The sequence below is a fragment of the Macrobrachium nipponense genome, chromosome 38 (assembly GCF_015104395.2).
Source record: "Macrobrachium nipponense isolate FS-2020 chromosome 38, ASM1510439v2, whole genome shotgun sequence".
Taxonomy (NCBI): Eukaryota; Metazoa; Arthropoda; class Malacostraca; order Decapoda; family Palaemonidae; genus Macrobrachium; species Macrobrachium nipponense.
The window spans coordinates 42795024-42809493 of NC_061098.1; the positions used below are offsets into that span (position 1 = coordinate 42795024).

General features: G+C 33.7%; 1 protein-coding gene across 1 annotated transcript; it reads left to right on the top strand.

Moving 5' to 3' along the window:
- Nucleotides 1–772: 772 nt before the first annotated feature.
- LOC135209817 (ADP-ribosylation factor-like protein 6-interacting protein 4) lies at nucleotides 773–10302 on the top strand. The gene is made up of 3 exons (XM_064242590.1): nucleotides 773–972; nucleotides 7566–7717; nucleotides 10139–10302. Exons 1-3 carry the CDS (start codon nucleotides 773–775, stop codon nucleotides 10300–10302), a joined length of 516 nt encoding a protein of 171 aa, XP_064098660.1.
- Nucleotides 10303–14470: the final 4168 nt, after the last annotated feature.

The following is a 14470-nucleotide window of genomic DNA, read 5'->3' on the forward strand; positions in this document are numbered from 1 at the left end:
TTTAAAATGATATGATTTTTAGGGGTCCTTTTTTCTTGTTCTTTCTTGTTTAAGGTTATATATGTTGAAGCAGATTCCTTATGCTCATAATGATATGGTCTAGATATTTTCTATTGGTCTCACATGTGTGCAGCGTTGAAGAACTATGTTGCTTCTTGCCAAATTTGTAAAAAGTATGATAAAAAACGAGCAAAAGAATATCTGAAATCACATGATTTTCCTTCACTGCCTTGATCAGACGTTGGTAAGGATAATTTCAGTGTTGGAAAATGCAATTATTTGATTTCAAGAGATTATTATTCTTCATATTTTGAAGTTAACGCCTTAGAAGTTTTAGAAGTACAAACTGTTATGAGTAAGATCAAAAGTAAATTTGCACGGTATGGTATTTCAGACATTGTGGTAGGAGATTGTGGTTCTCAGTACTCATCCCAAAGCTAGCAAAAAAGTGGCATGTCTAACTTGTAAATCCTCCCCTTTCCATTATCAGTCAAATGATAAAGCAGGAAATGCAGTGAAGATTATAAAACTTTCCCAAAAAGCAAAGGAAGGCGATGGTGATCGTCTATTAGCCCTACTGGAGTGAAGAAATACCTCAACAGAAAGATGCAACTCATCACCCGTTGAAGTGTCTTTGGCCAATGCATTCAGTCACTGTTACTAACCACAGGAAAGTTACTTCAGCCCAAGTTAGTAGATGGAGTGCCAGATATCCAGGCCAGAAACTTTAGAAAGAGGCACAATACTAAAATAGAAGCAGCAAGAACCTAAAATGGCTGAATCAAGAAGTTGTCCTAGTGCAGCCAGGCCCAGGAGAAATGGGAAAGCCACTTACGGGGAGACACCAAGGAAGAACAGAGTATTGGTAGGTGGAAAAGCCTATACAAGAAACCGTAAATATCTTCGAAGCACAAGCGAGAACAACAACCTGAACGAATACCTTCTAGAAGATGACACCCTCAGATGTAGAGGGTGAGCGTTGAAGCAGATATGGAAGAAGCACCTAAAAGTGATTCCTCAGGAAGGAGTAAAACTGAACCACGAAAACTTGAGGTGGCTGTGCAATTCGGAAACCAACATATAATGATTATGTACTATAAATTGCAGAGACAACTAGCTATATGGGTTGAGTTGTACCATGCTGGGCCCTTTAGTAGATAGTACTGAAAATAATATTTACAGAATTTAATAGGAGGGAGATGTAACAATATGGAATGTTATGAATTAATTCCGTATCAGATATTTAATGCCTTACATCTGATGATTTCTTGTAGGATGAATACCAGTTGTCCTGTCATCTATGTCAAGGCGGGAGGTTTTGGTGTTTGGCAACACACATATCATGGCGCCTGTGGCTTAGGTTTTTAATGCTGGATCAAACATCCCTGTCATAGTAACTGGTCAGCGTAGGAATAAAGCTGCAAGTTTGACGGACTTCTGGTTTGATATAGAACCTTAACATTAATAAAAGGGACACATTTTCTTTTTTCATTTGGTAGGTAGGTGACCATTGTCGTGTAGCAGTTTGTTTTATTTGATGAAAATGGTGGGTCTGTAGACTGAGAGTTAATCAGTCTTTTCCCCTATTTACTATGGCTCCAGTTTGATTTATAATTCGTCATTCTCTTCCATAGCTAAGTTTACTGAAACTTGATAGAAAGGCAATCTGGATGAAGGTGATCATTTCCTACAATTATTTCCTAGATACATTTTCAAGGCTACAGGTATGTTTTGAAAAAGAAATAGAGTTTGACAGCTAAGTACCAAATAGGATGGTGATTATTTTCTTGAAATATCTAAAGGCCAGATTTTTCCCTTGTTGTCTCTTTACCTCAGACACTATGATAGAGGATTCTGATCTTCAGCATCTGTCAGGCATGTGATATGTTCGGATGAAGATACAGTAGCTTTTACAGGGTGGTGTATTACAACCCTCCAGTTTGCTAAAACTCTTTAGCTAATTCTCTCTTCCAAAACCTTATTTATCTTCCAGTAACTTCTCCAATATTTAAGTGGGTTTGAAGTTGAAATTTTATGCCATATATTTTCTTGAGAAATTAGAGGAGAGAGAAACTCATAAAAGACAAAGATAGCATCAATTTTACAATCACTGCAGTGTCATCAAGTTACAATCTATTTTATAATTCATGGACGACGAAATCCTTTACCGAAACAAAGCTCCATCCATCTCTGCCTCCTTGCGAACATGGGTTTAGATCTGCCAATGATTCTAGTGCCCGCAGGAGCCACGGGACACTATCGCTCCTTGGAGTAGGTGCAAAATAAATATAGAAATATATAGTTTTTATCTATAAGATTGGAGAGTGACTGTCTCACAGAATTCAATGATTGTCAAGAAGGAATAAATTTAAAGGTCCGTATAGTTCGAACTGACCTTTTTTTTTTTTATAAATATACTTTGCTATTGTGTGCTGTTGTCCAAAATTATTTACCATAGTTCTTGCGATTTCATGTTGATAAATTAACTTAGTAAAAACTTAGCCAGTTATTCTATTAAATAGACAGTTTTCATTCTATGTCTAGATCTTCAGAATGTTATGCACATATATCCCTAAATCTTAATTAATTGAAATAGGGAAATCCTGTTAGAGAAATTTTTTTGATATAAGCTTTTAATCATCTTTCCTTCTATCGTTGGATATTCACGCAATAATTGTTTCTACAATGGTCTTAAAGAAGTCAAGCTCTTGCAACCCCTGCCATTTTTTTTCTTTTAGTTTTAAAAGACTGACAATGATTCCTTATAATTCCTGGGGATATCTGTGAATCTACTTCAACAGATAGACGTAACAGTTCATGAAGTGATTTAATAGTAAACTTAGTCACTTAACTACCTGCCCTCTCCTACTTACGTGGGTCGTAACTCTTACAGTGTAATGTGAAAAAAGGATTATTATTACACCTAGCTATCATGACAGAGGTAATAACTGTTATGCACAACGTATTTAACAAGTAAGTTCAAATGAAATGCGAAGGGCAAAATTAATAAAAACATTTTGAAATCATGCATAGTATCTTTTACGTCATATGGCTGAAAGAGTTAGTAAACTAATAACAAATTACATATACAATAAAAAAAAAAAAACTTATCAACCTTCTTCGAGTTATGCCATGGAAATTAGCAGAAAGCATTTTCAATGGTTTATGAGGACAGAAAAATTTCCTGAACCTAAAATCAGACTTCAGATAGCTGGCTCAATTTTCCTTCTACTGACCAAAATCAGGTTGAACAAATGGATTATCTGAGTGAAATGGACCAAGAGATTTCTTAGAGATTAAAAAATTACTCTACAAAAAATGACATGCATAATGTTCTTTTTGGTATGAATCACTAGACACTGTACTACATTGTCCTACAGAATTGCCAGATGCATGATCATGGTTAACTTTAACCTTAGATGAAATAAAAACTACAGAGGATAGAGGGCTGCCATTTAGTATGGTTGATGGTTGGAGGGTGGATGATCAACATACCAATTTACGGCCCTCTAGCCTCAGAAGGACTTTAGATCTGAGAGCAGACAGAAAGAGTATGGACGGACAGACAGACAAATAGCCATCTCAATGGGTTTTTTTTGCAGAAAAAAAGAGAGAGAGAAAATATACAGTATCTGAAGCTATGAATCGACCCTCGGCAACAGCAAACAATATAACGCTCTCGAATCCCCTCACTTCAAACACAGCCAATGCACACAAACGGGTTATTTTATTTCAAAAATAACCGAACAAACTTGAAGCATGAGTGCTTTGTTGAATATCAGTGATTCCAAATGTAATCATGTCCTTGATGTTTTTCATCCAATTCTGGATTGATCTGATATGAAAACCTGATGAACTGAGCTGGAATTTTGATGATTCCCCTCAGAGAGGGGATCGCTTCGATAAAATACAAAGTTGTTTTGTATTTCCCATCAGGATGGAATTATAAATAACTTGTTTGAATATTGAAATTTTATGAGTCATAAACGTCCAAAGCTTGCCTTTCTCCAGTTTTTGGATCTAAATGTAAGGTTTCTGGGTTGAAGTAAAACCAAGACTCATATATATATATATATATATATATATATATATATATATATATATATATATATATATATATATATATATATATATATATATATATATATTGAGGGAGACGTGTTCTGTCTTTTATCCATTTATTTAACGCCGACGTTTCGTATCAGCTTGATACATTTTCCAGCTGATACAAAACGTCGGCACTAAATAAATAGATAAAAGACAGAACGTGTCTCCATACTCCAATATCCAATATGTAATTGCTCCTGTTCATACTTTATATATATATATTATATATATATTTATATATATATATATATATATATATATATATAGAGGAAGGAGGAAGTGTTGACTTCTGGAAAGTCGGATATGTAGTATAAATAGGAGGGTATTCATCTTTCAACTTTATTTCTAGCCAGCGTTTCAAAGCAAGGCTTCATCATCAAGGCTAAAATACAAAAGTAACAATAATTAAAGTCAATACACAAAGCTCAGTAAAATTATTAATGTTAAAAGATAGATATTTGAATAGTAACATAAAAGTTAAACCAACCAAACTGAGTGACCAAGAAGGGCACCCAAAGGACGAAGAATCATCTTATGCTATAAAAAGAGAAGCACAAGAAGACTGACTATTCAAAGATGGAACAATCCGTTTGATGGTTAACGATTCAAGGATATGGAGAGAGGTTTCGTCAGCAGCTTGGTCTAAGATTTCAAAAATTCTAAACAGTCAGTCTTCTTCTGCCCCTCTGTGTATAGCATAAGATGATTCTTCGTCCTTTTGGTGCCCTTCTTGGTCACTCTTTTTTTTTTCTGTGAGGCGTTAGGTTGGTTCTACTTTTAGTTACAATTTTAACAATAATAATCCTACTGAGTCTTGTGTATTGATTTTAACTATTGTTACTTTTGTATTTTAGCCTTGATGATGAAGCCTTGCTTTGAAACGTTGGCCGGAAATTAAGTTGAAAGATGCATCACCTCCTTTTCGTCTTCCTATTTGTACTATATATATATATATATATATATATATATATATATATATATATATATATATATATATATATATATATATATATATATATATAGTATTATATATATATATATATATATATATATATATATATATATATATATATATATACATATGTGTGTGTGAGTATGTGTGTGTATGTATGTATGTGTATACAAACTTTAAGCTACAAATGTCGTTTAATATCCAACTTGCTCCACCCCGGAAATAATACCGAGGGAGAATTATATGATAAGTTATAGACACCTGATGGTCTCGAACCACTGATGGTAACTTCCTCTGACTTGAGTGACGAGTGCTCTACAACTAGACTGTTAAAAGAGGTCAGCTTATTTCTAATCTATGATAAAAATGTCGTATATTAGTGCTTACAAATTAATGTATGTGAATATACTATGACAATATCTGCACTAACTTGCACTTAAAAATATCGCATGAAAATATGGAACTAAAATTGTATAAGATTAAATAATCTGGTAAATTAAATCACTTGTAGGAACATAGACCAACCTTTCAAAGCAAGAGCAAAAAAAAAAAAATAATAATAATGAATAAATAAAAGAAAAGAATTCATATAAAAAAGGAATCCCCCTTCACCCTATCTTGGTCTCTTTTAACTCTCCCAACCATAATCTTGCAAAATTCTTACTAGCGTTATTGGAGCCGTTGACCCATGACCAGTTTCTCATTGGACAAAAAGGTTACATGCTTGCCTACCGATTTGGTAGTCCGATTCCGCTGCCCCGCTCCGCCAACACGAAATCGGAGGAATATATTTCTGGCGATTAGAAATTAATTTCTTGATATAATGTGGTTCACATCCCACAATAAGCTGTAGGTGCCGTTGCTGAGTAACTAATTGGTTCCTAGCCACGTAAAAATACCTAATCCTTCGGATCTAAGGGCTGCTCTATGAGCAAGAGCCCAGCTTAATCTCCAACAACATAATCCTTCGGAGCTGTTAATCAGCTCAGTGGTCTCGTTCAACTAAGATATACGTCACTTTGACCCATAACCAATACACCTCAGAAGAATTCTGAAGAATTTGAAATAAGAATATTCTCACAGGACTCAGACTTTTTACTGAATCTGTGATTTTATTTCACCTCTTTTAATTTCATACAATTTTAGCTCCACACTTTTTCGTAAAAAAATGAAGTGCGATTTAGTGCAGATATTTTCATGTATTCGCATATCTTTACTTAGAAGGACTCTTGATATTAAAATTTCTTTATTACTGATGTCCCTGATGATGTGACCATGGGTCATGAAACGTAGGGATATGCTAATGTACTGAGAATCTATCTGCTTGTGTCCTCAAACAAGCTCATTCTAGTATATATATATATATATATATATATATATATATATATATATATATATATATATATATATATATATATATATATAAATATATATATATGTATATATATATGTGTGTGTGTGTGTGTGTGTGTGTGTGTGTGTGTGTGTGTACACTTAAACAACAGCCTTCCTTTCACCTAATTATCGTTGGAAGGCGACGCAAAGAAGGCATTTCCGGTATTTATGTCAAACAGTAAAGCCAGGAGCGCGACAGTTAAACTAATCTATGGTGGTGCTTTCCCCTGGATATCGCTGCCTGAACCTCCACCGTAAGAGAGCTTCCTCTGATCATTCAGACTCTCACTTCTGGAAAAAAACAACCAGCCTCAAAGGCACTTAAGGCTCTGGAATAACGGAGTCACGAGGATAAAATGAAGATCTCCACAACAATAACCTTACTTGTCCTACGCTACAGCGTGACATTTCGACAGAATTTTAAGCGGTTCGATGAGAGAGAAACAGTCGAATAACTCTTTGGGAGGCTCGTGGATCGGATTTTTTGGATTGATTATATATGATATTTATGGCAAAAGCCCAGGCACTGGGACCAAGAAGGTTATTCAATGCCGTAATGAAGGTTAAATAAATTGAATTATTGTAAATGAATGATTGAATGAGTGAAAATGATGAATAAATAAAAGGGGATGTGACTAATAAATAAAGATATAAAATTTAATGGATGGCGTCATATTCTTAAAATTAGTTTAATGTCTTTAATAATCTGTATGATGTGATATATAAAGGAAAAACTAAATGTTATTAAAAAACTTTTATACACTTTAAAAATGAGGGGTGTATTGAAGTAGGTATTAAACGCGTCTTTTTGTTATGAATCATCTTAAATGGACAAGAAGAACTTCATATTTTTCGTTCATTTGCTTGAAAACGTTTTCGCACAATTCTCTTAATTTTGGAAAGTAACTTTCCCAAAGGAAGGATCTTGGAGTGTAATTACGATAATCTGTGCTGGCAGTAACTATCCCAGAAAGCAATCACCTATCTTTAAGCGCATGTAGATAAAAAAACTATAATAGCCTACATTAAGACATGAAATTTTATAGGAGTACTCACCAATGACTTCTAAATATTTTGTCACGTTATATTTATTCTTCTTAAACTCCTGCAGGCGGATGGCAATGGATGAAGTCAGCCGTCCGCAGAGATCAGCATCACTTGATTCCCAGGCAACTCTGATGGCAGCGCCGAATTTTTCAGTAGTTGGCACGTCGTCGACGCTCTGCAAGCGCTCTTTCATGATGGCCCACAGGTTCTCAATTGGTGAGAGATCTGGGGAATTAAGAGGCCAGTCTTCAATGAACTCCACACCACAATCTTTTAACCACCCTTATATCAATGATGTTGTATGGCAACTGGCCCCTTCTTACTGGAAAATAATGCAACCAGTCTTGGTAAAACTAACTTCCAAATGGAGGTTTAAAAGGGTGTATAATAAATCTGCAGATTCACCCTGGCATTTTTCTAGAATATCACGAGGTCACCAACAACCCCACACCACAAGACGAGAAATTTCTCCCTCGGCCTCACAAACTTGGGGTCCAATTTGTTGGCCGTAGAACTGCAGCAAAGTTTGGAAATGTTGCCACTCGCTGCCAGGAACCTACAACCCAACAACCATAACTTTTAGCAAAAGCCTCCCTTTTCTTCAGGTGGACTGGAGTTAACAATGGCTTCTTTGGGGCCACAGTTTTCTTAAATACAAGACTGGTGGCAAGGTAATTCTGGGGGTTGCTTTCCAGCGCCTTTTTTGTGCTCCGGTACACGTTTGCTGCCTGGTAGAACCTAGCAACAAAGGCTGGACTGTTCGCCAGTTCACGTCAGTTTGTCTTACAATATCCTTAGTTTGTAAACCTAATTCGGGACACTCAATCTCTCTCACACGATTTTCAAGCGAAGTATATCCTCTAGACATTATACAGAGATTGCTATTGACCGCCTCACCACGATATATATGTAAAAAACATAAAATTAAGCGGTAACACAAGACAACTACATTCCTCAACGACCGTTAAAGAGGTACTGACTACTGACAGAAGCAGCAAACAAAATTGTCCCATAATTCTCCGCTCACGCAATGAGCAAAAGTTAAAGTGTTGACACTTGGCAAATTATTAGCTCGCGATTTTTTCGTCAGGGAAATATATGGTATATACATATATATATATATATATATAGATATTATATATATATATATATATATATATTATATATTATCTATACTATAAAAGACGACAATATCTGTATACAAAGGAAACTCATAATCACATGAGTCAATAAAATGGTTAAGTAAATTCACAGTAGTATGCTTGTTTAATTTTACTATTTAAAATATGTCTGCTGTATATATTTTAAATAACAAAATAAAACCGGCATATTACTGAAGATTTACTTAACCAGTATCTATTTATACAATATTATATATAATCAGTCAATAGTCTATCATTTGGCAAATTTGATGATCATAAGTGTACACATAAGAATCATAATGACATTTAAGTACAACAATTATGTACAAAATCATCACAATAGATGCTGACGCCAGGCAAATATAAGGCATCTCCAGCTTTAGGAACAAACAATCAATGTCACGAAGGAAAGTGAAACAGTGGAATGGAACTAAGGCCTTTCGACTTACTGTCCTTTACTTAGCAGTAAGTAAAGGACAGGAAATTGAAAGACCTACCTCCACTCGGCTGTTTCACTTTATTTCGTGACATTTGCCTTTATATATATAATCTATCACATTCCGTATTTTCGTGATTCAGTTATACATACGTACATATATATGTAGGCCGAGTGGATAATGTCACTGCAGTCCCGATTTCTCCTTTGTCTGACCGCTGGTTCGAATCCACGGAAGGAAGAAATTATTATCAACTAAGAAATTCCCCTTCGGTTATCATATATGGAAATATATTTATTCCGAGGTAGAGCGAATTGGATATCAAAGGATATTTGTAGCTTTTTGCATATATAGGTTATATATATATATATATATATATATTAATATATATATATCTATGTATAGTTATATATATTATATATATATCCTATAGATATATATAATATATATATATATCATATATTATATATATATATATATAGATATATATATATATTATTATAATATGTATATATATATATATAATACATATATATATAGATTATTATATATACTAATATATAGATATATATATATATATATATATATCTATATAGATTATATATATATTATAATATATATACCATATATCTATATATATAATATATATATATATAATAAACTATATTATATATACCTATATAGACTATATATATAATTATATATATATATAGATATTAGATTATAATATATATATATAATTAAAATATAATATATATATACACAAGTTAAAGCTAAGTATACCTTAGTTTAACCAGACCACTGAGGCAGTTAACAGCTCTCCTAGGGCTGCTGGCCCGAAGGATTAGATATTTTTTTGGTGGCTAGGAATCAACTGGTTACCTAGGAACTGGATCCACAGCTCATTGTGCGATCCGAACCAAATTATAGCGAGAAATTAATTTCTAATCACCAGAAATAAGTTCACCTGATTATGTATAGTTCACTGATGTTTTTGCAAAAGCATTATCTGTTGAGTCTCCAGTTTTATCTATAAAGTTGTAAATGTATTGCGTCAGGCTTATGCTTCGAGATGCAGAATAAGAAGAAGAAGAAGAAGAAGAAGAAGAAGAAGAAAAAGAAGAAGAAGAACGAGAAGAAGAAGAAGAGAAAAAGAAGAAGAAAAAGAAAAGAGAAGAAAGAAAGAAGAAGGAGGAGGAGAAGGAGGGAAATGGGGGAATAGAACACTGCTAGAAACGCTTCACTTCAAAAGGGATTCCTTCTCCCCACGGAGGCCATAAACAACATTCCAGATCGTAAGGAAACAAATTTCCCTAAAAGCGGAAATGAAGGCCGGACTTTTATGAAGCAGCCAGGCTGTCTGGCAACGCTTCTTCGGCTTCACTGGACCTCCACTGAACTATCTCGGCAAATTCCAGAAGACTTCACGAAGGCATCAACATTTTCCTAATGGGCTTGAGAGCGAGTGTGGACATAGCCAGAGGATTGTGTGATGCACAATCAGTATTTCAATTCAAGTTAATGGAGTTTATGTCCGCTCTCCGTTCATTTCAAATCATTTCTATTTCCTGAAGACTCGCTGGCTTTTTGTCCCAAAACAAATCAATTTTGGAACATTAAGTTTCGTGAATCTCATACATGCTCTAAATGACTGACGTTATGGCAAGGAAATCTCATTCTTCTTTTATGTAGTTCAGGTTAATTAAGCGGGCATTTTGATGTGATATTAGAATTTATTACCTACTTTTACCTTTACAAGTTTCTTGTCAAGAATAAAAGTTGACCAGAACCAGAAGAAATGGCGTTGATTGATGTCACTTCCTGTGTAATTATTACATCTATTTTGAGCAGGCACAATCAAAATAAAACAATTAGCTCTGTTTCCCTCTTCCTCACACGAGTCTAAAATCAGCAAGTGAATTGAGTTTTAAAATCCTTCCTCATCAGGACACGAAAGAACAGAAGTCTTATGTAAGCAAGAAGCGGTCAGTGAGCTTGTGGTATTCAAGGGTGTTAGATCATGGACTCATTTTAAGAGTGGGATTTATTGCTTTTCATGCTCTGTGAAATTTTTTTCTTCGTTGAAAGAAGACAATGTGTCAAATGTTAAGATAGAGAGAGAGAGAGAGAGAGAGAGAGAGAGAGAGAGAGAGAGAGAGAGAGAGAGAATCGGGTTTACGTGAAAAACCCCACATCAATCTCTAGGTTGGAATCCAACCCAATTATACAATGTTGCCACTTTGGTTTCAGCAAAATTCCTACAAACAAGTTGGAATTCCCACACTTTTCCCCCCACAAACAATGCCATTCTATAATGACACATATACTTAGGTTTTTCATTTGCAACCTTTTTGTTAAAAAAAAAAGAAAAAAAAAGAAATGTATATATATATATATATATATATAATATATATATATATATATATATATATATATATATATATATTCACTTAAAACAATACAAAATCGTTGTTGTAGACCGGTAGCAAGACACTTTTAAATAAGAATTAGCACATAAAATTGGATTAATTTACTTGCAAGTGATACACTGCAACATAAACGTAATTTCATGAAGAATGAAAACAGAAATGAGGTAAAAATACAAAACAAATCGTACCTTCAATTCGATGCAGCACAAGATTCACGAAATTTAGATTACTGCTTAGAATATAATGTATCATTAACAGAATTAAGAAAAAAATAAAAGTAATCCCAGGAAATATAAAATACTCCATACTTCATAGGACACAACGTCTATCACTAAGAAACACTATTTCTATTTTACTGCGGTTTTCAAAGACACTTTCATAACATTTTCAGTTTTTATCTTACCTTCTCTCTCTCTCTCTCTCTCTCTCTCTCTCTCTCTCTCTCTCTCTCTCTCTCTCTCTCTCTCTCTCTCTCTTGATTTTTTTACTCCATCTTAAGACTCAATAGATATAATTTCATCATCTTCCTCTTCTTTTGTAGTACTGGTACGTACGTTTTGTTCCCTTGGGATTGATAAAATTTGAAATCATGTCTTCAGGGGGGTGAGAAATTTACACAAGTAAAGGTTCTGAAGTGACAAACCATATCTAATTTGTAGTATTGCTTCAACTGACCTGACATGACAACAATTTCTTAATTTTGAATGTACCACATTCATCTGTATAAATGTTCTCTCTCTACTGATGCATTAAAAAAAAAAAGACAGGGAAGGTAGAGCTAAAGCTGGAGATGATACATTTGGATATTTCTGCTCACCAACAGAATTTTTTTTTCTCTCTCCAACCTCTTCCCAAGAGCTTACAGTCTTTTAAACATGAGGTGGGCCACTGATCTAAATGAATTACATTCCATTCATTCTCCAAATCATCCTTGTCTGTAAATGTATCCCGAAATTTACGTGAAATTGACACAATATTATCTTTCACTTGTGATGTGGCAACTAATTGACGTCATCTCTTGGATAATCAATTTGTCTCAACATCGCCAGGCAGCCTAAGCTGTAATTGATTTAAAAGGACTAATACAAAATCCTTACATCTCTCCTTTGCGTAAAGAATTTCATTATTATTCAAAGAGCATTCTGCAGCATAACTATTAAACTCATTACCAAAATAGATGCAATTACGTGGCAGAAGGTAAGTCTGAAACACAAGTTGGTGGAGATTTTCCTTACGGCACTTGGATGAATATACTACAAGTCCCAAAACTGTCTCCATTAAACTTCGATACATATCAACAAGAGCCTCGGTACGTTTATGACATCCCTAAAATAACTTATTCACTCTAACAGTCTCCCTCTTTGTTTTACGGACAAACAATAGATATAAGATACAAAGGAAAGAGGGAAGGGGATGAGGAAGTAAAAGTAAAATTGTTGAAAACAGCCACAATTTTTTTTTGGAGTTGAAAAATATTCATTTTTTCCATTGTGTCGCGGACCCCTCCCAGGGCCTTATCCAGGACCCCCAGGGGTCTGGGCCCCAGTTTGGGGGCCACTGTCCTAATGGAGATGCAAGGTCAGGCAGCGTCTACCATGATCGATTTCTTATCAAAAGAAAGTCTGCAGCTAAAAAGCCTTTTCATTATGGTTGACAACAACAGCAGGTGTGATAAATAAATAAAATTCAGAATTATTTTTCATGTTTTGCTTCTGCTACCCTTGTCAAAGTCCGCACCCGATGCAAGTAGAATATATTTTTTACTTTACAGCATTGACCTTTCAGAATTACATTAGCACAGTACTAATTCTATATTCATTGAGATGGTATAGGTCAAGACAAATATATATATAATATATATATATATATATATATATATATATATATATATATATATATATATATATATATATATATATATATATATATATATATATATATATATATATATATATATATATTATATATATATATATATATATATATATATATATATATATATATATATGTATATATACATATATATACATATATATTATAAACTAAAAATTCCCCTTCGGTTAACATGAAAATATATTATTCCGAGGTAGAGCGAATCGAATTGGATATTAAAGGACATTTATAGCTTAATGCTTGTATATATGAATCGCGGTGATGTGATAAAATCCATTTATATATTATATTATATATATATATATATATATATATATATATATAATATATATATACCCCTATACACATATATATTATATACCTATATATATATATATATATATATATATATATATATATATATACTATATACAATATATATATATATATATATATTATATATATATATATATATATTATATATATATGTGTGTGTGTGTGTGTGTGTGTGTGTGTGTGTGTGTGTGCGTGCGTGTGTGTGTGTGTGTGTGTGTTTGCGTATGCGTATGTGCATGCAAAGCGTAATCCAGATGCAAAATGGCAATGCGCTGAAGAAAGAAATTAGGTTTACATATCTTTTCTGACCTGAACTAAGAATTACCTGGAATTGATTTATAAGACGGACTAAACTTCATTAGGGAACTTTTCTTGTATAATTTCTTTCGTTCGAAGTTACGCTTTTTCTCTCCCAAACGTAGTCTGGGAAGATTGGATTCCAGATCATCAAAAGTAGAATCGATACCAAGATTTTCTTTCGAGAAAAACTTTTGGAGAACTGTTGGAATTACTCCTTTCTTCAGGAACTGTTTCGCACATTACTAATGCAAACAATAACTTCGCTTTATTTAAACTAATGTTTCCTAAATAGGCTAGATACATACTCTTATACTTTTTTGTATCGGGACTCACAAAACTACAATCTATTCAGGTCAGGCCTGATGTTTTGCCTTTTTATTTTTCTTAAAGCTGTAGGCCTACAGGTAAGGAACAAATTCAAAACCAAAAGTGTTACAAAAATAACCTGCAAGA

Coding starts and splice junctions, on each gene's coding strand:
- LOC135209817 (XM_064242590.1), top strand. CDS start 773: ATGGCTGAATCAAGAAGTTGTCCTAGTGCAGCCAGGCCCAGGAGAAAT. Junction 973..7,565: donor GACACCCTCAGATGTAGAGG/GTGAGCGTTGAA, acceptor AAACTCCTGCAG/GCGGATGGCAATGGATGAAG. Junction 7,718..10,138: donor GGCCCACAGGTTCTCAATTG/GTGAGAGATCTG, acceptor GTATTGCGTCAG/GCTTATGCTTCGAGATGCAG.